Genomic DNA, 26,707 nt, shown 5'->3' on the forward strand with positions numbered 1-26,707 from the left:
CTTCTTCTCTCTCTTTCTTCTCTTCTTTCTTTTCTTCTCTTCTCTTTCTTCTCTTCTCTTCTCTTCTCTTCTCTTCTCTTCTTTCTCTTCTCTTCTCTTCTCTTCTCTTCTCTTCTCTTCTCTTCTCTTCTCTTCCCTTCTCTTTCCCTTCCTTCCTTCCCTTCCCTTCCCTTCCCTTCCTTCCCTTCCCTTCCTTCCCTTCCCTTCCCTTCCTTCCTTCCCTTCCCTTCCCTTCCCTTCCCTTCCCTTCCCTTCCCTTCCCTTCCCTTCCCTTCCCTTCCCTTCTCCCTTCCCTTCCCTTCCCTTCCCTTCCCTTCCCTTCCCTTCCCTTCCCTTCCCTTCCCTTCCCTTCCCTTCCCTTCCCTTCCCTTCCTTCCCTTCCCTTCCTTCCCTTCCCTTCCCTTCCCTTCCCTTCCCCTTCCCTTCCCTTCCCTTCCCCTTCCCTTCCCTTCCCTTCCCTTCCCTCCTTCCCTTCCCTTCCCTTCCCTTCCTTCCCTTCCCTTCCCTTCCCTTCCCTTCCCCTTCCCTTCCCTTCCCTTCCTTCCCTTCCACCACATCAACTCATCCCATCCCATTCCGTCTCATCCCATCCCATCCCATCCCATCCCATCCCATCCCATCCCAGCACATCCCATCCCATCCCATCCCATCCCATCCCATCCCATCCCATCCCATCCCATCCCATCCCATCCCATCCCATCCCATCCCATCCCATCCCATCCCATCCCATCCCATCCCATCCCATCCCTCCTTCCCTGCATTATTTGCCCCTTCCCTGCCCCAGGCCGTTCCCCCACAGCCCCACACACGATGCAGTGCTGCCCCATCCCCTGTCCTCTTCCAGGGAGAAGCGACAAGCGGAGACACAACCAAACCCTGACTATGCCGAGCAGGATGAGGAGCGCCTGAAGCACGAGGGTGAGTGCTGGGCTCAGCGTGGTGCTGGTGGGTTGGGGGAACACCAATGCTGCAGGCATGGTGAGCAGCACCTTGCTTCCACAGCCGAAGGCATCCCGCGGAGCGGCGAGCACGAGCGCAAGAACCCAGTGGCTTTGTACATCCTTAAAGATAAGGTGAGAGCCAGTAGCACCAGTAGCACCCCCAGTAGCACCAATATCACCCAGCAGCACCAGTAGCACCCAGCAGCGCCCCAGCACAGGGTCTCACACATGTCCCATGTTCTTCTGCTCTGGGCTTTTGGCAGGACTCGCCAGAGGCGGAGGAGGATTCACTGCCCGAGCCCCGCGGCACAGTCGAACCAGGCTACACCAGCTCGCCAGTACCGGCAGCCGGACGCTCTCCAGGACCAGTGGGGCGTTCGACTCGCCGCTACCACCGCTCCCCGGCTCGCTCACCCGCCTCGACGCGGACCCACAGGTCGCCCCCGGGCTCCGCCGGCGCGCTCCCGCGGCGCTCCGCGGCTGCTGCGGACTGCCGGCGTGCACGTCATTCGCGAGCAGGAGGAGGCCAACGCCGTGGAGATCAGTGCCTGAGCAGGGGGGACTGTGCGCGCTTTGGTGGCAGCGTGCAAGCCAGCAGGGACACGAGCACGGCCACCCTTCCGCCACCGAGCAAGCGGGGACACCGGCACAGCCTGCTCCCACCACTGGGTGTCATTCCGCTCGGCGTAAAGTCACTAATTTCCTATTGATCCCACCCAGAGCTCCCCTCTTCCGTCCCCCATCTTCCTGGGGCATCGCTTTAATGGCTTTCTCGCCGGGACGAGCGTGCAGGGAGCGTGCAGAAAGCACACACGTGTGCAGAGAGAACATGCAATCGTTGCACGGAGAGAGTGTGTCAGAGTGTGTGCGTGGAGCGTGCAGAGAGAGCGCTGGAGCACTGCACAGGGAAAGCTGCATGGAGCGTGCAGGAGGGCACGTGCACTGTGCACATAGCGTGCATAGGGGCAGGCACGAGGGTGTGCAGCAGGTGTGCACACAGTGTGCAAAGGGATGCACAGAGAATGCAAGACAAGGTGTGGAGCCCGTGGAGAGAACACACGGAGGGTGCAGCTAAGACTGCACAGTGTGTGCAGAGCGTGTGTGGTGTGTGTGCAGTGTCCACTGAGCCTGCACGGCCCTTTGTGAGCGTGCCAGCACTGGGTGTGTGTTCCAAGTGTGCACAGAGCATGCAGAGAGAGTCCATGCAGAGAGCACCTGTGCATGGAGCGTGTGGGGTGAACACGCACACAGCATTTGTGTGGGACGTGCACACAGCCTGTGGCGAGTGTGCAAAGAGCGTGAGCACAGAGGGTGTGTGGAGTGCTCGCACGAGGCACACACAGAGCGTGCATGGTGTGCGTGGAAAGTGTGCACAAAGCCAGCAGCTAAGTGTGCTCAGAGTGCCTAAGAGTGAGCCTGCAGTGCTGGCACAGGGCAGGCATGGAGCCTGCAGTGAGTGTGCAAAGCGTGCGTGTGCTGTGCTTGCACAGAGCGTGTGTGGCACATGTGGAGAGAGTGAGCACAAAGCAGCTGAGCATGTTTGGAGCGTGCACATGCACACGGGGAGCACACGCACTGCACGCCCAGCCACCCTACGTGCACATGTGTGTGTAAGAGCACAGTGCCCGCGTGCTGTGACACACCCCCATGCATGGAGCAGGACATGCACTGGCACACAAGCTCGCCCAAGGGCACAACATGCACCAGGCGGTCTAAATAGGGGGGTCCCTCCTTCCCCCCAGCTCCCCAGCTGCAATGGCCCCTAAACGTGGGCTGGAAGCCCTGGCCCAAGCATTGCCCCTTTGCCACGGTAGGATTTTCTGTGAAAATCCCCCCGTTTGGGGGCACACAATGCTGTCTGTCCCCAAGACTTCATGGGAAATAGGTTTAGGATGAAAAGCAGAGAGCGGCCGGCCAAGTGAGCCGGGCTCTGGGGCACCCGGGGTGGGTGCCGGGGCACCCTGGAGTGTTCAGGGTGCACTACTAACCAATAAACTAAACGTACTACCCGTCTGGTGGTGGCACCCTTGGGTGTCTTGGGTGACAGGGGTCCCCCAGGGTGGGGGAACACATGAGAAGTGGCTGACAGGTAAGACCACACAAACCCGATGCACCTGGCTGGCACTCAAACTGGCACTTGAAGTGCTTGGGAGGCCTTGGACTGCTCCCTCTGGTACCTACTGATGGTGTCCTCAGCTGAGAGCCCATTTCTTCTTCATTTGTCTTCCTCTGAACATGGCGAAGGAAAAGGGGAATTCATTCTGACTAATTAAATTCATTAACCGCTGGTGTCCCCCACTCTGCTGTCTCCGGGCACTCCCACTGCCACAGGACGGCTGAGCTGTTTGTGTTTGCCGTCACCTTCCCCCCCTTCGGCATTTCCCGGCCCCCCGCATCCGGCCATTGTACCCCCCCATCCGGAGCCGCATCCAGCCCCGGTGCTGGCGGGAGGAACCGGGATTTCGGGAGGAAACGGGAAGGCTGGCCAGGCATGGCGGGCGGCTGGGAGACAGCGCTGGGCCTGGGGCTCTGCCTCGCTGCCCTGCACCGCGGAGGTGAGTGCAGCCCACGGGAGCCAAAATCCACTTAACTCTGCCCCCTGCCCCACCCCGGCTCTGAGACCATGCCCACTTGGGGCATCTATTGCCATTCCCCCGCCTCCTTGTCACCCTACAGGCTGCCGCCTCCCCAGCGTGGCCACAGCGCCCCAAACTCCAGCTGGTAAGGACACCTGGTGGGTGGGTGGTGCAGGTGAGGAGACACCACAAAATCCTGTTTCCCCCACCCACAATGTGCCCTCCCCACCGCAGTGCTGCGGGACAATTTCCGCCTGCAGCCGGGCGATTTGGTGACCACAGCGGGGCAAGCACTGGAGCTGGATTGTGTCCCCCCTTTGGGGTACCCCGAACCCTACATTACCTGGAAGAAGGATGGGGTGACCTTGGACTTGGTAGGCGGCAGGTACGTGGTCACCAAGGGGAAGTTGCAGGTGGCATCGGCACAAAGGAGCGACTCTGGTCTCTACATCTGTGTGGCTGCCAACGCGGCAGGCAGGAGGGAGAGCCGGGGTGCCCGCGTCTCCGTGCTGGGTAAGCCCAGGGTCTCCCACAGGCGGTGGGCACATCACACCCAGCCGTGGTGCTATGTCCCTGCTGTCGCCCTGCAGAGAAGCCAAGCATCGTGCGGCACCCCAGCGACGTCGTGGCTGTGGCTGGCAGCACCGTGGAGCTGGGTTGCAGCGCTCGAGGTGACCCAGCACCACAGGTGCAGTGGCACAAGGAGCAGGGAGACCTGCCCTGGGGCAGGTAGGTGGTGGCAGGGGGGAGGTGTCCCACCCCTGGCGTGGGGAGGAGGCTGATGGAGGCCGGTGACCCACAGGCACGAGGTGGACCGGGAGCACACTCTGCGCCTCTACGCGGTGACGCGCGCCGACGCCGGCGCGTACGTGTGTACAGCACAGAGCCAGCTGGGCACCGCCGCCGCCACCACCGTCCTCCACGTGGAGGGTCAGTGGTGGGACCTCCGTGACCTCCACCATCACAGGCACCCCGGGCCATCTTGGGGTTCATGCCAGGGGGTTCATCTAACAGGGTCCATCTAATGGGGTTTGTCCAAGGGGGCAGTCCAAGGGCAGTCTGTCCATGGGGGTTCATCCAAGGCCATCCATCATCCATCACATAAAGTCCATCCAGCTGAGTCATTTGAGGGGATCTATCAAAAGGGGCTCTTCCAAAGGTAGGTCCATCTAAACACATCCATCCAACAGGATCCATCCAAGGGTTCCATCCAAGAAGGTCCATGTAAGGGGGTCCATCTAAGGAAATGCATTGAGGTGGGAGTCCATGCAGGGGGGTTCATTCAAGATCACCCACCTAAAGGGGATCCAGCCAACCTGGTTCCTCCAGGAGGATCCATTAAAGGGGCTCTATGCAAGGTGGAAGTACATTAAAGGGGGATAGAACAAGAAATACCCATCCAAAGGATCCGTTTACAAGGGACATATCACAGAGGTGTATCATGGGATCCCATCCCATATCCCCAGGGGCAACATATCAAAGGGGCCCATCCAAGAGGGGTCCATTCAAGACAGACCCATCAAAGGGTGTCTGTCCAAAAGGGTCCATCTGAGTGAGTCCATCCAGGTAGACATCATGATCTCCATGTGCAGGTATCTGAGGTGGGTGTCTGGGCAGGTGCCAGGGGACCTTGGCCCTGCCTGGTGCTGCCATTCTCCTTCTTCTGCCTCACAGACCGGCTGCCAGCAGGCCAGCAGGAGACTCCACCACGGGACCTGCTGGCTGTGAGGCTGCACCTGGACAACGGCACTGCCCTGCCCACTGCTGCTGTCCAGCTCCGCTGGCAGGTTGGTGTGATGTTCAGCTGCCCCCAGGGGAGCAGGAGATGGGACACATCCCCATGTCCCACCTGAACTTGGAATCCTCCCTGTGCTCTTCAGATGCTGATGCCGGTGCCGGTGCCGGTGCCTGTGGGCTATGTGGTGCTGTACCGCAGCCTGCTCCCTGTCACCACGTCCTGGCTCCAGCACGATGCAGGCAGGGAGCTCAGTGCCATCATCCCTGCGCTCCGCAGGGGCTACAAGTACGAGTTCAAGGTCCGACCCTACACTGGAGGGACCCAGGGCTCCGACAGCAACAGCAGGCACCTCTGGATACCCGAGGAAGGTGCGCCGTGTGTCCCCTGGGATTTAGGGGTGGAGGGCAGGGAGATTGGTTGGGGGTCCCAGAGGTCTCAGCAGCCCTGTCCCTGCAGTGCCTAGTGCAGCACCCCAGCGTGTCACCGTCAGCCAGGCTGAGACAGGGAACGGCACTGTGGTCGTGAGCTGGGAGCCGCCTCCTCCTGAAGCTCACAATGGCGTCATCCGGGGCTACCAGGTTTGGGGCAGGGGGGCAGGGCTGGGGTCTTCTGCCTTAGGAGGGTCAGTACAAGGGGATCCATCCAAAAAGGGAACCTGTCAAAGGTGGGAGTCTCTCCAAGGGGGAAACCATGCAAGGGATCTATCCAGGAGGGGGTTCATTCAAAAGGGGACAATCAAGGTGGAGGTCCATCCCAGGGCATCCTAGTGGCATCCAAGGGAGTTCACCCAAAGGAGTCCAGCCCAGGGGATTTGGCCAAGGGGGTCCATCCAAATGAGGGATCCATCAACGGGGGTCCATCCAAGAAGTATTCACCCAAGGAGGTCCATCCTAGGGGCAAGCAAGCCCATCCAAAGAGGTCCTTCCAAGGGGAGTCCATGAAGGAGATTCATATAAGGGGACCCACCCAAATGAATCTATCTATGGGGGATCCATGAATGGGAATCTATCAAGAGATGTTCATCTGAAGGGGTCCGTCCAAGGGGGTGCATCCACAAATGGGCCATCCACAGATGGGCCATCAAGGCTAATCATCTAAGGGGACACATCCTCTTGGTGCCTGCCAGGTCTGGTCAGTGGGTGAGGGCTGGCAGCATCCCACCAACAGGACAGTGGACGGAGCCACCCGCCGCCTGGAAACCCTCCTCCCACACGCCGGGGCTGAGCTCTGTGTGCAGGTGGCAGCTTTCAACAGCGCAGGGCTGGGCGTTGCCAGCAATGCCACGTGTGGAGTCCTGGGTAGGAGATGGAGAGCAAGCTGGGGTGCGGGTGGGGGTCAAGGTGGTGACATGAAGTGACACTGATGGGACCTTTGTAGGGCTGACAGCAGGGAGCAGCAGGGTGGTGCAGGCACTGCGGCAGCCTGCTGTCATCGCAGCCGCTGGTTCCATGCTCTGGTTGGCCTTACTCGCCCTCCTCCTCCTCATCTGCCAGCGCCGTGCCAGCCAGGACGCCGCAGCTCGCCACAGGTGAGAGGCCACGGGGTGGGGGACATGGGGCAGATCCCTGGTGTGGTGGGGATTGATGCACTGACAGCACCTCTTGCCCTTCAGGCTGGTGGCTGGTGACTCGCCATGGCTTGGTGGTCCCTGGAAGCCCAGCTGTGCCCCCCGAAACCTCAGCAGCAGCAGCAGCCTCAGCAGCCGACTCCTGGGCAGTGACGGCAGGGACCCCCACCCGTCCAGTGAGCCCCATGGGGGCTGGCAGTCCCACTCACTCCCATGGGATCCCCACCCATCCAGTGAGCCCCATGGGGGCTGGCACCCCCACCCACTGCCATGGGACCCCCACCCATCCAGTGAGCCCCATGGGGTCTGGCAGTCCCAGTCACTCTCATGGGATCCCCACCCCTCCATTGAGTACTAGGGTTGGGACCACACCCAGTGCCATAGAGCCCCCACTCTCTGCCATGGAACCCCCACTAGTACTATGGGACTCCCATGCATCCCATGTGATGCCATTGTATCCCTGCCCAGTCCATGGAACCCTGACCTGCTGCAACAGGACCCCCAGCCCAGGCCTAGGACCCTCACAGAGTGCCATGGCACCAGCAAAGTGCACCAAAACCCCCCACCCTATGCCTGGGACCCTCAGTGCTATGGGACCCTCACCTTGGTGTCCCCCCTTGTCTGTCTGCGGGCAGCAAGGACTTGAGGACACACAGACCCGAGGACAGAGGGGACAGGGGACACATGGCCCCATGGGTGCCCTGACCTCTCTTACTCTTCCAGCTCTATCCTTGGAGCCACCGAGCCTTGGCCCCCCAACACCCCCCATCCACAGCAGCCTCTGTGGGGGACACCCACCAACCCCTGGGGACATGGGGTGCTGCGGTGGGGGGCATCCCGGGGTGCATTCCTCGCCCAGCACCCCAAACCCAGCACCCTGGGAGCGTGTTCGCAAGAGAGGTGAGTGTGGGGGCACCTGGGGGGACATGGGGGACACCAGAGTGATGGCCCATGGCTCTGTGTCCCTCATGCCCCTCGCAGAGCTGCACCAAGTGCACAGCACCCCAGTGCTCACAGCTGGCCCCAGCCACATCCCTGCCACTGGAAGTGGAGGCGAGTGGGGCACAGATTTTGGGCTGGCAGCCAGGCAGCCTCAGCAAAGGGGACATGAGGGTGACACCGCCACTGCCGTGATGGATAGCAGGGACCCACGGCTACCAGTCTTCAGCACTCCAAAGCCACATCGGGGCGGCTCTTCACTGGCCTCTGGTGTAAGCAGGTCACCAGTGACACCCTCCAGACCATCCCATGCCTGGCACCCACCAGTGACACGGTGAGTCTGGGTGTGCCCATCCAGATGGGTGCCCTGCAACCCAACCCCCTGCTGCAAAACCCAACGTGTCCCTTGCACCTGCAGGTCCCCAGCCTCTGTGTGCCCCAGGGACACATCTCTGGTCACCAGGCATCCCAAGGACATGTCCCCAGTCACTGGGATCCCCAGGGACACACCTCCAGTCATGCGATGCCCCAGGGACACATCCCCCATCCCTGAGAGCCCCAGGGGTGTGTCACCGGCCACCAGGACCCCCAGGGACATGTCACCACCCAACAGGCACCACAAGGATCCATTACCATCAACCAAGCACCAGAGGGACACAGTCCTGGCCACCAGGCACCCTGAGGACACCTCCCTGGTCACCAGGTGCCCCAGAGACCCATTACCAGTGGCCAAGTGCCAGAGGGACATCTCACTGTCCACCAGGCACTCCAAGGACGTGTCCCCAGCCAGCAGGCACCCAAGGGACACATCCCCAGGCGTGAGGCTCCCGCAGGAGATGTCCTCAGACACAAGACTCCCCAAGGAGATGTCCCCAACCTCTAGGCACTGCAGGGACAAGCTCCTGGCCTCCAGGTATGCCAAGGACATGTCCCCAGCCTGCAAGTATCCCAGGGAGCCATCACTGGTGACCATGTACACAAGGGACATGTCCCTGTGCTGCAGGTACCCTGAAAACATGTCACCAGCCTTGAGGCATCCCAAGGACACATCTCCAGCACCCAGACACCCCAGGGACACATCCCCGCTCACCAGGCACCCTGAGGAGATGTCACCAGTCTCCAAGCACCACAAGGACAACTTCTTGGGCACCAGGTACTCTAAGGACATGTCTTGGGCCACCAGGAACCCCAGGGACCCATCACTGGTGACAATGCACATAAGGGTCATGTCCATGTTCTGCAGGTACCCACATAAGGGTCATGTCCATGTTCTGCAGGTACCCTGAAAACACGTCACCAGCCTTGAGGCATCCCAAGGACACATCTCCAGCCACCAGGCATCCCGAAGAGGTGTCTCCACTCACTGGTCACCAGAAGGACGTGTTCTTGGGCACCAGGTATCCCAGGGGCATGTCCTCAGCCTCCAACCACACCAGGGACCCATCACTGGAGACCAGGCACCCAAGGGACATATTCCTGGCTACCAGGTACTCCAAGGACACGTCCCTGGCCACCGGGCGCCTCTCGCCAGCATTCAGCGACGGGGTCCTCACACAACAGCAGGTGGCTGAGGTCCTGGAGATGGAGCAGGACACTCCCTGCTGCAGGTATTCCCCATCCCCCTGGGACACTCCCATGATTGCAGCTCCCCCTGGTGCCAGCAGTGCCCTCACTGTGCTCCCACAGACCGCCGGCACCAACCACACCACGGTCCTTCTCACCACTGCACACCTACGGCTACATCTATGGGCCACCGGCCTCTGAGCTAGGTGAGGAGGAGGAGGAAGAAGAAGAGGAGGAGGAAGAGCGTACAACAACGCGGGGCTCGCCGGGAGGGTCGCTGTTGAACGGCTGGGGGTCTGTCTCGGAGGACAACTTTGCCAGCACCCGCTGCAGCCTGGTGAGCTCCTGTGACGGCTCCTTCCTGCTGGATGCCAGCTTTGCCCGGGCGCTGGCCGTGGCTGTCGATGGCCTCTGCTACAGCCTTGAAGACACCGATGGCGCTTCTGGGGGTGAGTGAAGGGTCCCTGGGCCCCCTCTCTGACCCTCAGCATTGTCACCTCCTCCAGGAAGGTGGCTCCATCATGACACCGTGGTGATGCCACCGTCTCTTGCCTTCTTCCCTGCAGGGCCCTCACCACCACCATCGCCCTTGGAGCAGGTCTTCCCACCCAGAGTCCACACTAGCACCTGGGACTGGTGGACAGTGCTGGAGGTCCCACAGAGACCCAGGGCAGAGGCAGCCATGAACAGTACCTCTCAGAATGGTGTGTAGTGTCCCAGTGCCAGGGCGGTGGGAACTGGGGGTGGTGAGGTGTTGCAGGGTGTTGGAAAATGTTTCCTTTGCTTTCCAGGTGGCCAGGGGTCAGGGACTGGCAGCCCCTGGGCCAGGGAAGGGTGAGCTGAGGACAGGAGGGACAGGAACGTGGCAGTCCCCAGGGCACAGGACGCAGCAAGGCCAGAGTCCCCTTGGCTGAGCTAAAATCCAGCTTTATTAGGCAGATCCTCAACCAGGGGCTCTTTACTAGGAAAAGCCACCACAAAGGGTGGGTGGCATCAAGGTGGGTGGGTGTTCCTCCTTGTTCAGCATTCTTGTCCTTCCCAAGTGTCCTCCTTCTTCCACAGTGTCCCCATCCCTCCTCAGTGTCCCTACCCCTTCCCAAGTTCCTCATTCCTCCCCAGCGTCCTCATCCTGCCCAAGAGTCTGCATCACTCCAAGTGTCCTTGTCCTTCCTCAGTGTCCTCCTTCCCCAGCATCCTCCTCCCCCCAACTAATCCTTCTCCAGTCCAAGCACTGTTGTCCACCCTCTGTCCTTGTTCTTCCCTAGGGTTGTTGACTCCCAACCATCCCCATTCCTGCTGACTATTCCCATTCCTTCCAACTGTCCTTGTGCTGATAGTTCACGTCCTTCCTCAGAATCCTTGTCCCACCTTGTCCATCCTTGTCTCTCCCAAGCGTTCTCATCCTTCCCAAGCCACCTGTGTGCTCTTGTGCTCCCTCTAAATGTCCTTGTCCCTCCTAATCATCCTCATTCTGAGGCTTCTCAGCCCTCCCGAGTGTCCTCATCCTTCAGCAGTTGTTTTGCCCCCGTGCCAAATGTCCTTTTCCTTCCCCACTGTCCTCATCCCCCAACAACCATCCTCCTTTTCCTTGTCCCTTCTAAGCAATCTTGTTTTGCCCAAGTGTCCTCTTCCCCCCAGCAATCCTCAGTGCCCTGGAAATCCTTGTCCTTCCTCCATGTCCTCTTCCCTCCAGGCATCCTTGTCCCCCAGCCTTCCTTATCCCTCACTAGCACCCTCATTCATCTGCTGTGTCCTTGGCCCCCCCATGTAATCCTCGTCCCCCCCAGCTGTCCCCTTCCCTTTCAATCACCTCATCCCTCCCAGACGTCCTTGTCCTTTCACAGCATTCTTGTTCCTCCCAACTGTCCTTGTCTCCAGGATCCTTGCCCCACTTAAGCATCATCCTCATCCCCACGTGCCTCACTTAAGCAGCACCCTCATCCCTCTTCTGCTCATCTGTCCCAACTGTTTCTGTCCCCAGGGTTCATGTCCTTCCCTGAGTATCTTCCTTGTCCCTCCTGAGCATCCTTGTCCCTCCCCAGGGTCCTCATTCCTTGTGAATTCCTTGCCCCACCCCAAGAATCCCTGTCCCCCCTCAGGCTGACGCCCACTGGCCGCGAGCTCGATGCAGCCCTATTTGCCATGGAGCCACTCAAAAATTAAAGCACATCCCTCCGTGTCCCCTGTGTTCCCGTCCCCACGTCCCCAGCTGTGTCACCGACTCGCCCTCCCTTTTATCGCTTCTCCTGCGGCGGGCAGGGAAGCGGCGCCCCGGGGCGGCGGCAGTGGCCGGTGCCCTCGCCGCGGTCCCCCGGCGTCCGGCTGCGCCCGGAGCCGTGGCCGCGGGAGCTGCTGGAGCCGCGGGACGAGACGCTGCCTGTGGTGGAGCAGCTGCCGGACACCTGCCCGCGGGGCAGGCAGGAGGGTTTGCTGTAGGGGGTGACCTCATCTGCAGGAGAGGGGACAAGGTTGGGGCTCGGCAGTGCCACCCGCAGCCCTTTGTCGCGCGGTCGGTGGCCGTGTCTTACCGCCGCGGGCCGGGCGGACCCTGCGCTCGGCCCCGCCGGGCTCCAGCTCCGCACAGGGGCCGGGGCTCTCTCCGGGCGGCGGCAGCGGCGGCGGCGGCAGCTCTGCGGCACAGAGGGAAGAGAGGGCTGACCTCCCCTGAGCCTCCTCGAACTCCCGATTTTTTCCCTGCCTCTCACCTCCCATCTGCTTTTCCCGGCGGTAGCGGCTGCATTTGGGCTTCAGGCGACTTTTGGAGATCGCCCCGCGGGTTTTCCCTGGGGAGGCGGGGATGGCAGGGTCAGCCCCTCCAGTAGCCAATGAGGCCCCCACGCACCCACACCGGCCCCTCGGTGCTCACCTGTGCCAGGAGGGCAGCGGGCTCGGGGTGGGCGGCCCTCGCTGGCATCCGGAGTCACCGAGGGACTGGGTGCCTGTGGGGGGGTGCTGACGCCTTGGGGGTGTCTCCTGGCAAAGAGGAGGATGGGGTGAAGCGAGGGTGGGGGGCGTGGGATGGCAGCTCAGTGGCCCCCACAGTGCTGGCACAAGCCCTCTGGAGCTGTGCCAGAGCTGGAGAAGCCATGTGGTATTGTCACAGCTGGATGGCACTGGTGTAGGTGGGCTTAAGCATCACAGCTGGATAGAAGTGCCACAGATGGATCACAGGCACACAGCTGGGGTGGCAAAGGGGAGCTGGATGAGTGCAGTGGCACAGCTAGGGTGGAGGACCACAGCTGGCCTGCAATGGCATGTCTGGAGCACAGCTGGATAGAGGCAGCTCAGCTGGATTACAGCCACACAGCTGGATTGCAGTGGCACAGCTGGAGCTCCACACATCTGGATTGCAAGCACCCTGGCAGATTGCAGCTGCACAGCTAAATCATGACACAGCTAGATCATAGCACAAGTGAATTGCAACCATGCAGTTTGATTGCAGCTGCCCAGCTGGGTCATGGCACAGCTGGGTTGCAACCATGGAGCTTGATTGCAGCTGCATAGCTGGAGTGCAGTGACATGCCAGCGTTGTGATGGCACAGGTGGATCATGGCACAGCTGGGTCACAGCAGCACAGCTGTATTGCATTGCCCCAGTCAGCCCACAGTGTCATGGATGTGTCATGACAGCATGGCCAGGGCACGGCTGGAGAGCATGGGTGGATGATGACACCATGGATGGATCACAAAGAGATGCCTGGACCATGGTGAGGCATCCGCAGACAGAACATCTGGACCCCAATGAGACACCTGGACCCTAATGACAGGGTTGGACCGTGATGGCATGGCAGGGCTGGGTGGTGACAACACGGCTGAATCGCCATGGAACACCCAGGCCATGGTGGGACATCTGGACCTCCATGGGACATCTGGACCCCAATGGGACATCCAGACCCAAATGGCACGGCCATCCCAAGCAAGGCCCATCTCCTACCGGGGCAGGAGGGAACTATCGAAGTCGCGGAGGCGAGGGATGTCCTCCGTGGTGCGAGGTGACGGTGTCAGCGTGGCGGTGGAACGGCAGCCGGAGGAGGTGGTGGGGGAGGACGCAGCAGTGGCACAGGGGATGTCCTCACCAGGGTACCACACCTCCATCCCCAACCTGCAGGGTGGAGACCACAGGGTAGGCGCTGGGGACAGCCTGCCCAGCACCTAAGCCCCCAAGCCCCCACACTCACCCTCTGGCTGCCTCTTCCTCTTCATCCTCCTCTTCCTCCTCCTTCTCCTCCTCCTCCTCCTGGGTGCACTGGCTGAGCTCGCTGGCTGAGGGTGGCGGGGGCAGCAGCTCTGTCCAGCTCACCACCGGCGGTTTCACTGCTTGCCCCAGCTTTGCTTTGGCCCCTGTGCCAAGGAGGGATGCTGGGGGGGCTGTGGGGAGGGCACCACACCACGAGCACCCATGGGTGCCCCCACCCATCCAACCACCCTACCGTGCTCAGCCCGGCCACGGGGCACCTGGGAGGCTGCAGCATCCATTGGCTGGGAACCTCCCCCGGGGTAGGAGGCCCCATACTGTGAGAAGGGACGGGGGAACGTGCAGAGCTCCTCACTGTCAACCTCGATGGTGCTGTAAACCGGCCCCTCGCCAGCCCCCGCTCCAAACTGTTCTGTCTGAGCGATGTAACGGGTGATGCCGGCATCTGCAGAGGGTGAACAGCATCACCAGGGCTGCCATGACCCCTCAGTCAGAGCCACCCAGCCCCAGGCTGACCCCTCACCGTTGTAGTATCTCTCAGTGGTCCCCAAGCAAGCGGCAGCACTGGCTGTGCTGCCACCACGCCACGCATCCACCAGCCACGGGTAACCACTGCCAGCAGCTGCCCTGCAAGGGGGTGGGCAGAAGGAATGCTGGTGGGCAGCCCTGGGGCTCCTGGGGAGGGCAGGGGGTGCCGGGGCGTTACCTGGGGTTGCTGCGCACTGGGGCCGGGAAGGCAACTGTGGAAAGAGATGGGGCTGAGGGCAGCGAGAGGCCATACTGGGACCCTGCAGCACTTAGGGGCTTACCGGTGGGTGTGTAGGCAAAGGATGCTGTAAAGAGAAGGGTGGTGGGTGGCTGATGGGTGAGGGGTGAGGGGTGAGAGGTCCCAGGGGTAGCACCCCCCTGTACCGGTGAAGTGGCTGAGCTCCTTCTTCCTCCGGTGGCGGCTGTAGAGCCAAGCAGCAAAGGCAGCAAGGATGACCCAGCAAGCACCACCAACACCGGCGATGAAGGCTGGCTGCCTGGCTACCTCTGCTAAATGCTCAGCCAAGCTGCTCCCGCCTGCTGGCCCCACATCTCGCTCCACCAGGGGGGCTGCAAATGACATAGGAAAGAGGGACACACCGGCGGGGTGCCAAGGAGCCATCCCCAGCACTGCAGTGGGTGACCCCATCCTGTCCCACCCATGGGTGCAAGTTGTGACAATGAGAGACTCACCGATGTGGATGGGTACAGGGGCACTGCGGGCACCCACACCAGCACTGGTGGCAGCGGCAACTTCAGCCTGGTAAGGGACCCCGGGGACCAGTCCCCGCAACACTGTCGCCAGCACCGTCCCCTCCACGCTCTGGTTGATGTGGAACCGGCTCTCATTGCCCAAGCACCAAATCTGGTGGGGACCAGGAGGAAAAGATGGGGAACACCCATAAGGACACCATGACATGTTGTCATGAGTGGACAGAGTGGACCTGCCACATCCCTGCTGCTTACCCGGTAATCACGGATGACACCATTCTGCTCTGCCAGAGGTGGTGGCTGCCATGAGATGCGGACACTGGTGCCATTCCCAGCCACACTGACGGCTCGTGGTGGGGCGCTGGGGGCTGCCAGCACAGGACACATGGGCTATCACCTCCAGGTTGTCCCCAGAGACCCACACCATCCCCTCCATCCCTACACTCACCCGCTTCGGGGGTGCGCAGAGCTCGCACAGCGCTGTCGGGGCCATGGAGGTGATGAAAATAGGGTCGGACCTTGACCTCGTAGTCCTGGCCCCGGCGCAGCTCAGTGAGCAGGGCCTCCCGCTGCCCTGGTGCCCACACTGCCCGTGCCTCCTCCCAGCGCCCGCCGCGCTGCCGGTACAGCACCCGGTAGCCCTGAAGGAAGGGTGCCTGGTGCTCCACCTGAGGACCCGAGGGAAGGGTGGGATGGGGGGATGATCCACACTGGGAGCCCCGTACCGGTAGGGAGGCACAGCACTCACAGTCCAGGAGAGGTGAACAGTGCCCAGAGGCAGCACCACAGGTTCCTTCAGGTGCACAGCCACTTGTGCCAGCTCCTGCTGCACCTGCTCAGGATCCAGCCCTTGCTGCAAGGGGTTGGTGTCTGCTGCAAACATGAGAGGGTGGAGGGTCCATGCATATCTCCACTGGTGTCACCAAGTGAAGGAGCCAAGGTGACAGCTCATACCCATGGCAGGTCCATGGGAAACTCCACTGGCATCACTGGGCAAGGATGGACCCAAACATTTTGGGTGCATGGGCACCTCCATTGGTCAGTTGGTCAATGGGCACCTCCATTGGTGGAGATAGACCCAAGGGTGGGGGATGTGTGGACACCTCCACTGATGTCAGTGCTGGATCTCACCTTGGGTGCGCACAGGCTCCGAGACGCCGCTGGGGTCGCTGAGCCCGTAGGCGTTGACCGCCCGCACCAAGAACAGGTAGACAGTGTCAGGGACAAGGCCGGTCACTGTGTGGGTGTCACCCTCCACATTGGCTGCCACTGTCTGCCACGGGCCACCCGCTGCCTGGCTGCCGGGGGACAGGGGTGACTCGTGACAGGGTGGCATCAGGCCACCACATCATCCCTGCAGCCAGAGAAGAGGCTTGTGTGATACCTGAAAGCCTCCACTATGTAAGAGGTGACATCGGTGACACCACTGTCCTTGTTCCCTTTCCAGCTCAGGGTGACACTGCTTTGGGTAACGTTGGTGACCACAGGAGTGGAGGGTGGCCCAGGGAGGAGATCGGGTGCAGGGGAAGGCAGGGAGAGGTCGGATTCATGACCTGCAGGGAGATGCATGGAGGTCTGGGGTGGCTTTGTTCCCAGTGCCACGGTGCCTCCACTGTAGTGACATTTCCATGACCCACCTTGTACCTCCAAGGAGATGCCCCAGCGTGTCTCACCCTCTGGGCTGGTGGCCACACACTCGTAGAGCCCGGAGTCTCTCACCTGCAGGGGGAAGAGCTCCTGCCCCATCACCCTGAGCACTCATCACCTCGGCACCCACCACCCTGAGCACCCACCACCCTGAGCACCCACCACACTTTGTACCCACCACACTTTGTGCCCAGCACCCTGAGCCCCAGCACTGCTCGTACCCACCACCACGAGCATCCATCTCCCCTCGCTCCACCCCCTGCTCCACTGCCCTGCAGCGCCCCGTGGGTGCCCCTGCCGGGGCCGGCTCACCCGGAGGCCGCTGATCTGCAGGGTGCCGTTCTCCAGCAGGCTGGCACGGGGCTGGGCACCTACCAGGGCACTGCCATCCTTCAGCCACCCCACGCTGCCTGGGGGGTCATGGGCCCCTGCTCCACAAGGCAGCTGCACTGTGGCCCCCTCTGGCACCACTGTCCGGTTAGTGGGAGGCAGGCTGATCAGGGGTGGGTGGAGTTCAGTGCGTGCTACAGGGAGAAAATTGGGAGTTGCTGGGTGGTGGAGTGGGTGTCACTCATACACTGAATGTGCCAGATCTCCACTGGCACTGCACTTACCCCCTGTCACCTCCAGGCCTGCCCTGGCCAGGACACTGCCGGCCACGCTGATAGCCTGGCACAGGTAGTGGCCAGCATCGCTGGGCTGGACGTTGATGATGGTCAAAGCACCGCTGGGACTCACCCAAACACGGCCAGAAGGGACTGGGGGCTGGCCCGGGAACAGCAGGGTCTGGGAGGGAGTGGGATTAGTGGGGGAATGAGGGAGGGGGAGGATGAGAAGCAGGGGATGAGATGAGGAGAGGGTTAGGGGTGGGAATGGGAATGAGATTGGGGATTGGGATGGGATGGGATGGGATGGGATGGGATGGGATGGGATGGGATGGGATGGGATGGGATGGGATGGGGACAGGGATGTAATAGGGACTGGGATGGGATGGTGATGAGGACAGGTCGGGATGAGGTACTGGGGTGAGGTTGCAATGGGATGAGATAGGGACGGAGATGAGATGGGGATGGGGTGGGAATTGGGATGGGGATTATGATGATAATTGGGACAAGATAGAATGGAAATGGTGATGGGATTGGGATGAGAATGGGGCTATGACTGGATGTGGTGTCAAGGATGAGGGAAGGAGACAGACCTGGCTCCCCTCCTTCTGCCAGAAGACGGCGGGTGGTGGGTTGCCCTTGCTCTGGCACTGGAAAGTCACACTCTGGCCAGGGGTGACAGCTTGGTCATGAGGCCCGGTGACAAGCTCAGGGGGCACTGCAGCAGTGTGGGGAGAGACAAGGGTTCATCTGGGCTCTTCACCAGCACCCAAGGGTGCTCCCCAGGGCCCCACTCACCATGCACAGTGAGAGTGCCCGATGCCTCCGACCTGCCCACGCTGTTATCAGCCACGCAGGTGTAGGTGCCCTCATCCTCCACCTGCAGCCGGCGGATCCGCAGGGTGTTGTCTGGCAGCACCTCCCACCTGGGGGGACCCCACAGGGCTGTGGCACCAGCAGGGCGCGGGGGCACCAGGAGGGCGTAAGGTGCCGTGGGGCTGGGAGGTAGTGAGGATGTGGGAATGTAGTGGGAATGTGGGATGTGAGGGGTACAGTGGAAATGTGGGATGCAGGAAAATGGGAGCTGCGATGGGGATGTGAAATGTGGTGGAGGTGTGGAATGTGATGGGGATGTGGGATGCAGCAGGGATGTGGGTTGTGGTGAGGATGTGGGATGTGGTTGGGATTTGGGATGCGATAAGAATGCGGGATGCAAAGAAGATGTGGGATGCAATGAAGATTTGAGAGGCAAAAGGAGATGTGGAATGTGATGGCGATGTGGCACTATGGGAATGTGGAATGCAATAGGGATGCAGGATATGCTGAGGATGGAGGATTCCCCAGGGTTATGGGATGCAATTACTTGATGCCATAAGGATGCCAGGTGCTCCACGCACACCAGGCTGGAGCTGATGCTGCCCAGCTGCACCACAGAACCCTGGCTGGCCTTGGTATCCCTGAGCCACCCCCCTCACCCCCTACTCACCTTCCCAGTGGCATCTCACCCTCCTCCTTGCGCCAGCGCGCCGCTGGCTGTGGATCCCCCAGCACCTCGCAGGCAAACTCCGCTGTCCCCTCCACCAGCACCGCCTGGCTGTGGGGCCTCTTGCCAAATGCTGGGCGCTCTGCAGGGTGGCCATCAGTCCCACTGGGATAGCACCCACCTCCTTGACACCCCAGAAATGAAATCCCCACGCACCGAAGACGACCAGCTCGGCAGGCTCGCTGTCTCTCTCCCCCACCACGTTGGTGGCCACGCAGACGTAGACGCCAGCATCGCTCTTGTGGGTACTGGCCACCATCAGCTTCCCACCACGGATCTGCAGGAAGCAGAGCTCATCCCACATCCCCATCACATCCCACATCCACACTGTATCCTGCATCCTCATCACATCCCCACTGCATGTTAGCCCTCACTGCATCCTATATGTCCATGACATCCGCATCCTCATTGCATACACACATCTCCCATCCCCATCAAATTCTGCATCCCCATTGCATCCTGCATCTCCACTGCATCTCATATCCCCACCGCAGCCCAAATCCTCATTCCATCTCCCATCCTGACTGCACTCTGCATCCCCATCACTTCCTGTATCCTCATTGCATCTCACATTCCCATTGCACCCACGCTGTCATCACATCCCATGTTTCCATTGCATCCTAAATCTCTGCTGCATCCCATATCCTATCCCATTCTACATCCCCATCTCATCCCATCCCCATCACATCACACCACTCTCTGCTGCATCCCACACCCCCCTCACATTCCAGACCCTCCCTGCACCCACATCCACGTCACACCACACATCCCCACCGCATCCTGGATCCCTGTAGCATTCCCCATCTCCCCTGCGTCACCTTCAGCCCAATTCTGCCCTCCCTCACCGTCAGGCGCTCGTCCTTGTCGCTGACCCGGACTCCGTTTTTCTTCCAAGACACGCTGGGCTCGGGGTGGCCGCGGGGCGGGACGCACTCCAGCACGGCCGGTTCCCCCGCCGCCACCACCACGTCCCCCGGGGGCTGCCGGAAATCGTCCCGCAGCACTGCGGGCACACAGCGGCCTCAGCCCCGCGCCCCCGCGCTGAGGCAGCACCGGGGGCAGCGTCTGAGTCAGCCTTAACAGGTTTTCATTTATCTTCATTGATTTTACTCGATTTTCAAATATTTTCAAATGTTTTCAAATATTTTCATTTTTCTCATTTATTTTCATGGGGTTTTTTCAATTACATTCACCGCTTTTAATTTCTTTTACCGTGTTTTCATTTATTTTCCCTCCTTTTCAGTAATTTTCACTTATTTCCAATTATTTTCAATTTTTTCATTACTTCTCTTCACTAATTTGCACTTATTTTAATTTTTTCAGTTATTTTCACTTACTTTCAGTTATTTTCATTTTCTTTATTTATTGCTTTTCCATGTTTTAATTTCTTTTCTGTTATTTACATTCATTTTCACTTACTCCTGTACTTTTATTTTCATTTCTTTTCACTTTTCTTTTTTCATTTGTTTTCAGTTAGTTTCATTTATTTCCAATATTTCTCACTTCTTAGAATTAATTTTCATTTCTTGTCACTTAATTTATTTATTTATAATTATTTCCCCCTTATTTTTATTTATTTTCCCCTCTTCCCTTGCCAGCAGAGGCCTGGGAATGTAAGAGCCCCTCGTCCCACAGGCAGGCTCAGGGATGATACCAGAACCCCAAATTTCCCCTTCTCAAATCCTCCCCTCAGTCCCTCTCAGGACTCACCGGCCACCTCCAGGGAAGCATTTCTGCTGGTGGCCTCTCCCAGGTAATTCCTGGCCACGCAGACATAAACGCCCTCGTCGGGCTTTCCCCGCCTGCCGTGCAGGATGCGCAGGAAGAAGAGGGAGCCCCCCGGGAGGAGGGTGCGGTGGGAGCGGGGATCCTCCCGGTCCGTCTCCACCCTCTCCCCGTCCTTGTACCACTCCACCACCGGCTGCGGGCGCCCCTCGGCCTTGCAGCTCAGCGTGGCCGGTTCCCCCTTGGAGACCAGGACATCGCTGGGGTGCTCCACGATGCGGGGAGCCGTGTCCTCCAGCTGGGTGTTGGATCCTGCAGGAAAATCAGGAGGGGTGGGGAGGAGGTGTGAGAGGCTGAGCAGCCTTGGCTTGTGTGGTGCTTTCCTGGCTCCAGAGCCTGCTTGGCTTGGAAGGCAGCAGGTGAGAGATGAAGCGTGGCCGGGTCCCAGCCCAGCCTATCCCGGGGTGGGCACCGTGGGGAGGGAGCAGGAGCACAGAGTCACAAAATCACAGAATCACAAAATCACAGAATCACAGAATCAGAGAATCACAGGATCACAGAATCACTGAATCACTGAATCACTGAATCACAGAATCAATCACAGAATCACTGAATCACTGAGCCACAGAATCACAGAATCACAGAATGATAGAATCACAGTCACAGAATCACAGAATCACAGAATCACAGAATGATAGAATCACAGAGTCACAGAATCACAGAATCACAGAATGATAGAATCACAGAGTCAGAGAGTCACAGAATCACTGAATCACTGAATCACTGAGCCACAGAATCACAGAATCACCAGCCTGAAAGAGACTTTTAAGATCATCGAGTCCAACCCATGCCCTAACACCACCTCAACTAAACCATGGCATTGAGTGCCACATCTAATATTTTTTAAACACATCCAGGGATGGTGATTCCACCACGTCCCCAGGCAGACTATTCCAGTACTTCATCCCTCTTTATCCCTCTAAAAAACTTTTTCCTAACATCCAACTTAAATTTCCCTTGGCACAGCTTAAGGTCAGATTGGGAGGGTGTCAGGCAAGGCCAGTGGGACAAAACAGCTTAACTCCCAGTTAATGGCCTTTTCCACCCAGTTTCCACTTGGGCATCCCTGAGGAAATGGGGCTAAATCCTCCCCAAACAGGGATTTTTCCATCAGCTGCAAGTGCTGACTTTCTGTAGCAGAGCTGGTCATTCTGGGCTGCAGAAAATGCTTAATTTGAAGTTTTAAAAAGTCCCATATTGGGAGTGTGGGGCTGTTCCAGAAAAAAAAATAAAATAAAATAAACACAACACCCTTCTAGGGCAGGGAATTAATAGTTGGTCATTAATGCCATCATAATTTATGCTCATTAATGCTGGGGCGGGCTGGGCTGAACCTCCTGGGGTGGTGTGGGAGTTCGGTCCCCAAGTGTCACTGCTGGCCCAGGGGCACAGGCACACACCACTGCATGCCCAGCCACACGTGTGCACACGGGTGTGGGTCTGCATGCACCTGCACCTGCACAGACACACGTGCAGCCGTGCACTGCATGTGTTTACACACAGGTGCATCGTGCACACGTGGGCACATGCACGCACACACACACACACACACACACACACACAGGTATTCACCGGTATCTGTGCACACCCAGATGCACATGTGCATTATACGTGTGCATTATACATATGCATTACAAGGTGTGTGTGTACACACATGCATTGCACACATAGGTGCATGTACACATGTGGGCAGTTATGCAGGAGTGTGCCCACACACGCATGCAACCACACACATGTGCTTGCACTTGCACACACACATGCACACGTGTGCATTCTGTCAGGGTGGTGCGTGCCCTGACATGCACAGAAGCATTCGTGTGTGTGTGTGTTCATGCAGGGTGTGCATGCACACACACCTCTGCACACATGCATGTATTCAAGCGGGGGTTGTCCTTACACACACACACGTGTGTTCAGGCATGCAGAGGTGCATGCACACACACACACATACACACAGGGGCACATGCACAGGGGCACATACAGGGACATGCACAGCCATGCACATCCATGCACGTCCACACATGCTTAGGTGGGGCCATGAGCCTACACTTACCCACGCTGCTGCATGCACACACATGCACACACATGCACACTGTACAGACATGCAAACAGCTGCACAATGTACGGGCATGCACATACATGCACACATGCACACTGCACTTAAATGCACTTACACACGCGCACACACACACACATTGCACATGCATGCACACATGCACACTGCACTTAAATGCACTTACGCACACACACACTCTGCACATGCATGCACACATGCACACTGCATTTAAATGCACACACATGCACACATACACACTGTACGAACATGCACACATGCACACTGCCCATAAATGCATACATGCACATGCATGCACATAAATGCATGCATGCACACACATGCACACTGTACAGACATGCACATGCATGCACACACATGCACACTGCCTGTAAATGCACACATACACACACATGCACACTGCCCATAAACACACACATACACACACATGCATACTGCACATACATGCACACCACACACATGTCTCGCACACGCCCTTCCCCTGTTCCCCCACACCCTGGGGCAGGATGGAGGCATAAGGGAGCTGCATTTGGGGTGCCCACGGGGTTGCCATGGGGATGGGCTGTGGCTGCCATGGGGACAGAAGCAATGCTGCAGGGCACTGGGTACCCCCGGGGGGCACAGCAGGACTGAGGGGGCCGCAGCTGGCCCCGGTGACTAATTGGGACAAGCAGGGGGTCAGGGCAGGCCCCTTCCTGTGCCCGGCTGGCGATGCAGGGGCAGGGGGTCCCAGGAGGTTTGGGAACACCCCCTCCCCCTCACCAGCCACCCAGGGCCAGCTGGAGGGGACAGACTAAAAAAGAGGGGAGAAGCTTAAAACACGAGTCAAAATTCAGGCAGACACCCTCTCCCTCAGCCCTCCTTCACCCCCACTCTGTCCCAGCTAGGGGTCATGGGGCTGGTTTGGGGACACAGGGAGGATTGAGGCACACGGAGCTGGTTGGAGGACACTGGGATGGTTTAGCAATGTAGAGAGGGTTTGGGAACACAAAGTGTTCAAAGAGCCAGTTTCAGTCAATAGTCTGGGGACTGGCTTGGGGACACAGGACTGGTTTGGAGACGTGGAGCCTCTCCTATTTGTGTCTGGAAGTTGGTTTGGGCACACAGGGACAGTTTTAGGACACAGGGCTGGTCCTGGTTTGGAGACTGGGCACAGATTTGGGGACATGAAGGCTGTTTGAGGACGCTGGGTTGCCCCTGGTTTGGGATCTGGGGACTGGTCTGAAGACATGGGGACAATTTGGGGATGCTGTGTCTGTCCCAGCTCGTGGTCTGGTAGTTGATGTAGGAACACGGGACAGTCTGGGAACAGGGAGCTGCTTGTGGTTCAGGATTTGGGAACACAGGACTGGTTTGGGAACACCAGGACAGTTCTGACTTGAGGAGAGTGGGCTGGACTCCGTTTGGGGTTGTGGAGAGGATCTAAGGACACCGCATCATCCCCGGGACTTGGTCTGGGGACAGGGAGCTGGTCCCAGAATGGGGACACGGAGCTGGTGTGGGGACAGTGGGTCAGTTCCGGAGCTGGGACATGGGGCAGGCAGGTCCCGGTTTGGGGACAAGGGGACAGGTTGGGAATCCGGTGTCGGTGCTGGTGGCGTCCCAGCTGAGGCTGGGGTCTGCGGGCTACTTCCAGCATTCCGGCTGGACCGGGAGCAGGAACTCCGGGGCAGGGGGACAGGAAGAGCGGGGAGCACGTACCGTTACCGGGGACGAGATCGGGCAGGTGGAGCGCGGCGATGGAGCGGTTGATGCCGAGCAAGAGCGAGGAGGAGTTGGAGCCTTCGGCTCCCAGCGAGTCGGCGAACAGGTTCATCTGCAGCAGCGTCTTCAGCAGGTACCGCAGCATCCTGCCCGCCCCTGCTCGGCTTGGCTGAGATCGGCGTGGCTCGGGTCGGCTCTGCACGACACTGCCCCGCACGGCAAGGACTGGCTCAGTTCAGTCCGATCCGGTTCAGCCCGGTCCAGCTCAGCTCAGTTCGGCTCTGATCGGCTGAGCTCGGCTCAGTTCAGCCCAGTCAAGCTCAGCCTGGCCAGACTCAGCCCGATCCGGCTCAGCCCGGTCCGGCTCAGCTGAGTTCGCTCTGTTCGGCTGGACTCGGCTCAGTTCAGCCCAGTCTGGCTCAGTTCAGCCCAGTCCGGCCCGGTTCAGCCCAGTCCGACCCGGTTCAGCCCAGTCCGGCTCAGCCCGGCTCGACTCGGCTCAGTGCAGCGCGGCTCAGCACAGCCCGACTCAGCCCGACTCAGCCCGGCTCAGCTCACCTCGGCGGGGCTCAGCACAGCCCGACTCAGCCCGGCTCGGCTCACCTCGGCGGGGCTCAGCACAGCCCGACTCAGCCCGGCTCGGCTCACCTCGGCGGGGCTCAGCACAGCCCGACTCACCTCGGCGGGGCTCAGCAGAGCCCGACTCAGCCCGGCTCGGCTCACCTCGGCGGGCTCAGCCTGCGGCACCGCCCCCGGTGGGGGCCGGGCGGGGCCGTGCTGGGCGGGGTGACCGGGGTGTCCCTGTGCGCCCTCCCCGTCCCTGAGAAGCGGGACGGGGACGAAGGCGAGGGCTGTCCCGTATGGGATGGGGGCTTGGTAGTGAAGTGGGACTGGGATGACTTTTTGAGGGGGCAGAGGAAAAGGGGAGTCCTAGAGCTGGAGGAAGGAGGAGACGCAGCAGCTCCCTGGCTTCACCCCAAATGACGTGACTGGGGCTGCTGTCACCCCCCACTCGGGACGTCCACCTCAATAAACCCTGAAAAGCAGCATCAGCCCGCACCCTCCGGGGAAATGAGGCTGTTCCAGTGAGTAACACACCCCAACACCGGGGTGTGCTGGTAGGGACAGGGACTTTGGGGGTGCTGGGACCACCAGTGGCCTTGAAATTGCGGGGGGGGGGGGGGGTTCTGGGGGCGGGAAACAAGAAGTAATCAGCACATGGTGCCAGTGAATCCGTAAGTAGCAACTGGCCACTTAATTGTTGTGTTGGGGCTGATGTGGAAAGCAATGAGCGTCCTTCAGCGAGCACCCGGGCAGGGGGGGCTGGGGTGAATTAATTAGGGGGGGCCTGCTGGGGGGGGCTCATTACGGGACTTTGTTACGGTGGCACTTGGAATAGGATAAAAGTGGGGAAAAAATAGAAATCGGGAGTGTGAGGAACCTGGAAGGGACCCAGGGAAAAATAAGGTGGGGAGAAGAGACAATGGGGAAGGACCAGGGGGACATGCATCCTGATATGCACATCTGGGATGTTGGGAGGGAGAAGGGTCCTCACATCTGCATGCACAGCAGCCCACACGTGTTTGCACATCTGGGCCCCAAGGGCATTCACATCTGGAGGAGTCTTGGGGCACAGCTGGGGAGGGGGAGGCTTTTCCACATACATCTGGGGCAGCAAGGATCTCCAGGGTGATCACATCTGGGAGGGTTGTGTGGTCTGGGGGATGCAGCTGCATTCAGACCAACAGCTGGAGAAGTCCCTGATGTCACAGGGATACTCAGGCACATCTGGAGAACCAGGTGGTTTCCATGTGTGCACATCTGGAGGCACAAGGTGAGTACACATCTGGAGAGTTTGCACATCTGGAGAGCTTGCCTAGACATGCTTTTCCATGCCCAGAGCTGTGCTGAGGCTGCAGACAGGTGCACATCTGGACTCAGCCTCACCGGCATCCTCTGGGCTCTCCATATCCCACCGAAGCTGCCAGGTGTCCGGTGGGCAATGCATTATTTATTCATCTGTCCCTTGGAGCCGGGCACAGAGAAAGTAAATAAATATTAATTTAGTCGAGCACAAAGCTTTTCCGCTTCTCCTGCTGGCAATGAGCAGCACAGGGATTTCTCAGTAGGATCAGGGGGGAAAAAAATCCACAGAATAAAAGGGTTATCCAACTATTACCTTAATAATTCTCTGGGATGGGAATTGATGGCAATGCTGGAATATCTAAACCTGCTGTTTCCCCTCCTTCTCCTTTTGGGTCCCTCTGAAAAGCTGACCTGAGGAATGGGACATCTCCAGCACAGAACTACAGGATGGAAAAGGGTGTTAATCCCTGGAAAGCCTTTGGGCTTCTTTTCATTGAGTTCTTGGAAAATGGGAGAATTTTTAATGGGAATCTTGGAGGTTTTGGGAGCCTCAGGGATTAAAGCACCTCTGTATTAATCCCACTATGAGCCCTGAGGCTCCCAGGGGTGACACACGCGCATCCAATACATCCTCTGAGAGAGCTTGTGATGGGGAATGGAGACAAAGGAGCCGCCTCATCCCGATGGATAATCCCCCTCAGATTCATCCCCGTTAATCAGCTGGGC

The 26,707-nt window shown here is 59.3% G+C and overlaps 3 protein-coding genes across 4 annotated transcripts in view; 2 read left to right on the forward strand and 1 right to left on the reverse strand.

The window, feature by feature from the left end:
- HEPACAM (hepatic and glial cell adhesion molecule) overlaps positions 1-3,247 on the forward strand; it is a 6,014-nt gene extending 2,767 nt beyond the window's left edge. The window contains 3 exon segments of the mRNA XM_063417766.1: positions 845-1,073; positions 1,205-1,386; positions 1,388-3,247. Of these exon segments, the coding sequence (XP_063273836.1) occupies positions 845-1,073; positions 1,205-1,386; positions 1,388-1,493 (517 nt within the window). The 3' untranslated portion in view covers positions 1,494-3,247.
- Positions 3,248-3,385: 138 nt separating this feature from the next.
- Positions 3,386-11,499, forward strand: ROBO4 (roundabout guidance receptor 4). Of its 2 annotated transcripts, none has more exons than XM_063417951.1 (19): positions 3,386-3,496; positions 3,618-3,662; positions 3,752-4,030; positions 4,108-4,246; positions 4,320-4,447; positions 5,192-5,304; positions 5,398-5,623; positions 5,712-5,833; positions 6,382-6,553; positions 6,633-6,783; positions 6,868-7,112; positions 7,546-7,722; positions 7,804-8,095; positions 8,180-8,673; positions 8,761-8,914; positions 9,039-9,368; positions 9,448-9,773; positions 9,891-10,028; positions 10,116-11,499. In XM_063417951.1, the coding sequence occupies exons 1-19, from the start codon at positions 3,433-3,435 to the stop codon at positions 10,160-10,162; spliced, it is 3,642 nt and encodes a 1,213-aa protein (XP_063274021.1). In that variant the 5' UTR covers positions 3,386-3,432; the 3' UTR covers positions 10,163-11,499. The 2 variants fall into 2 exon arrangements, with proteins under 2 accessions (XP_063274021.1, XP_063274022.1); XM_063417952.1 differs by having other exon boundaries at positions 6,868-6,998.
- Positions 11,500-11,558: 59 nt separating this feature from the next.
- ROBO3 (roundabout guidance receptor 3) lies at positions 11,559-24,260 on the reverse strand. The gene is made up of 25 exons (XM_063417760.1): positions 24,113-24,260; positions 20,263-20,589; positions 19,398-19,555; positions 18,709-18,829; positions 18,496-18,634; positions 17,808-17,935; positions 17,603-17,727; positions 17,019-17,190; positions 16,717-16,928; positions 16,395-16,476; positions 16,142-16,310; positions 15,889-16,055; positions 15,506-15,630; positions 15,206-15,425; positions 15,013-15,125; positions 14,431-14,911; positions 14,225-14,351; positions 14,042-14,145; positions 13,754-13,963; positions 13,502-13,664; positions 13,258-13,425; positions 12,191-12,297; positions 12,030-12,107; positions 11,853-11,954; positions 11,559-11,773 (listed from the first exon to the last, which is right to left on the reverse strand). The coding sequence occupies exons 1-25, from the start codon at positions 24,258-24,260 to the stop codon at positions 11,559-11,561; spliced, it is 4,161 nt and encodes a 1,386-aa protein (XP_063273830.1).
- Positions 24,261-26,707: the final 2,447 nt, after the last annotated feature.

This window comes from Prinia subflava, chromosome 22, assembly GCF_021018805.1.
Source record: "Prinia subflava isolate CZ2003 ecotype Zambia chromosome 22, Cam_Psub_1.2, whole genome shotgun sequence".
In the NCBI taxonomy this organism is placed as follows: Eukaryota; Metazoa; Chordata; class Aves; order Passeriformes; family Cisticolidae; genus Prinia; species Prinia subflava.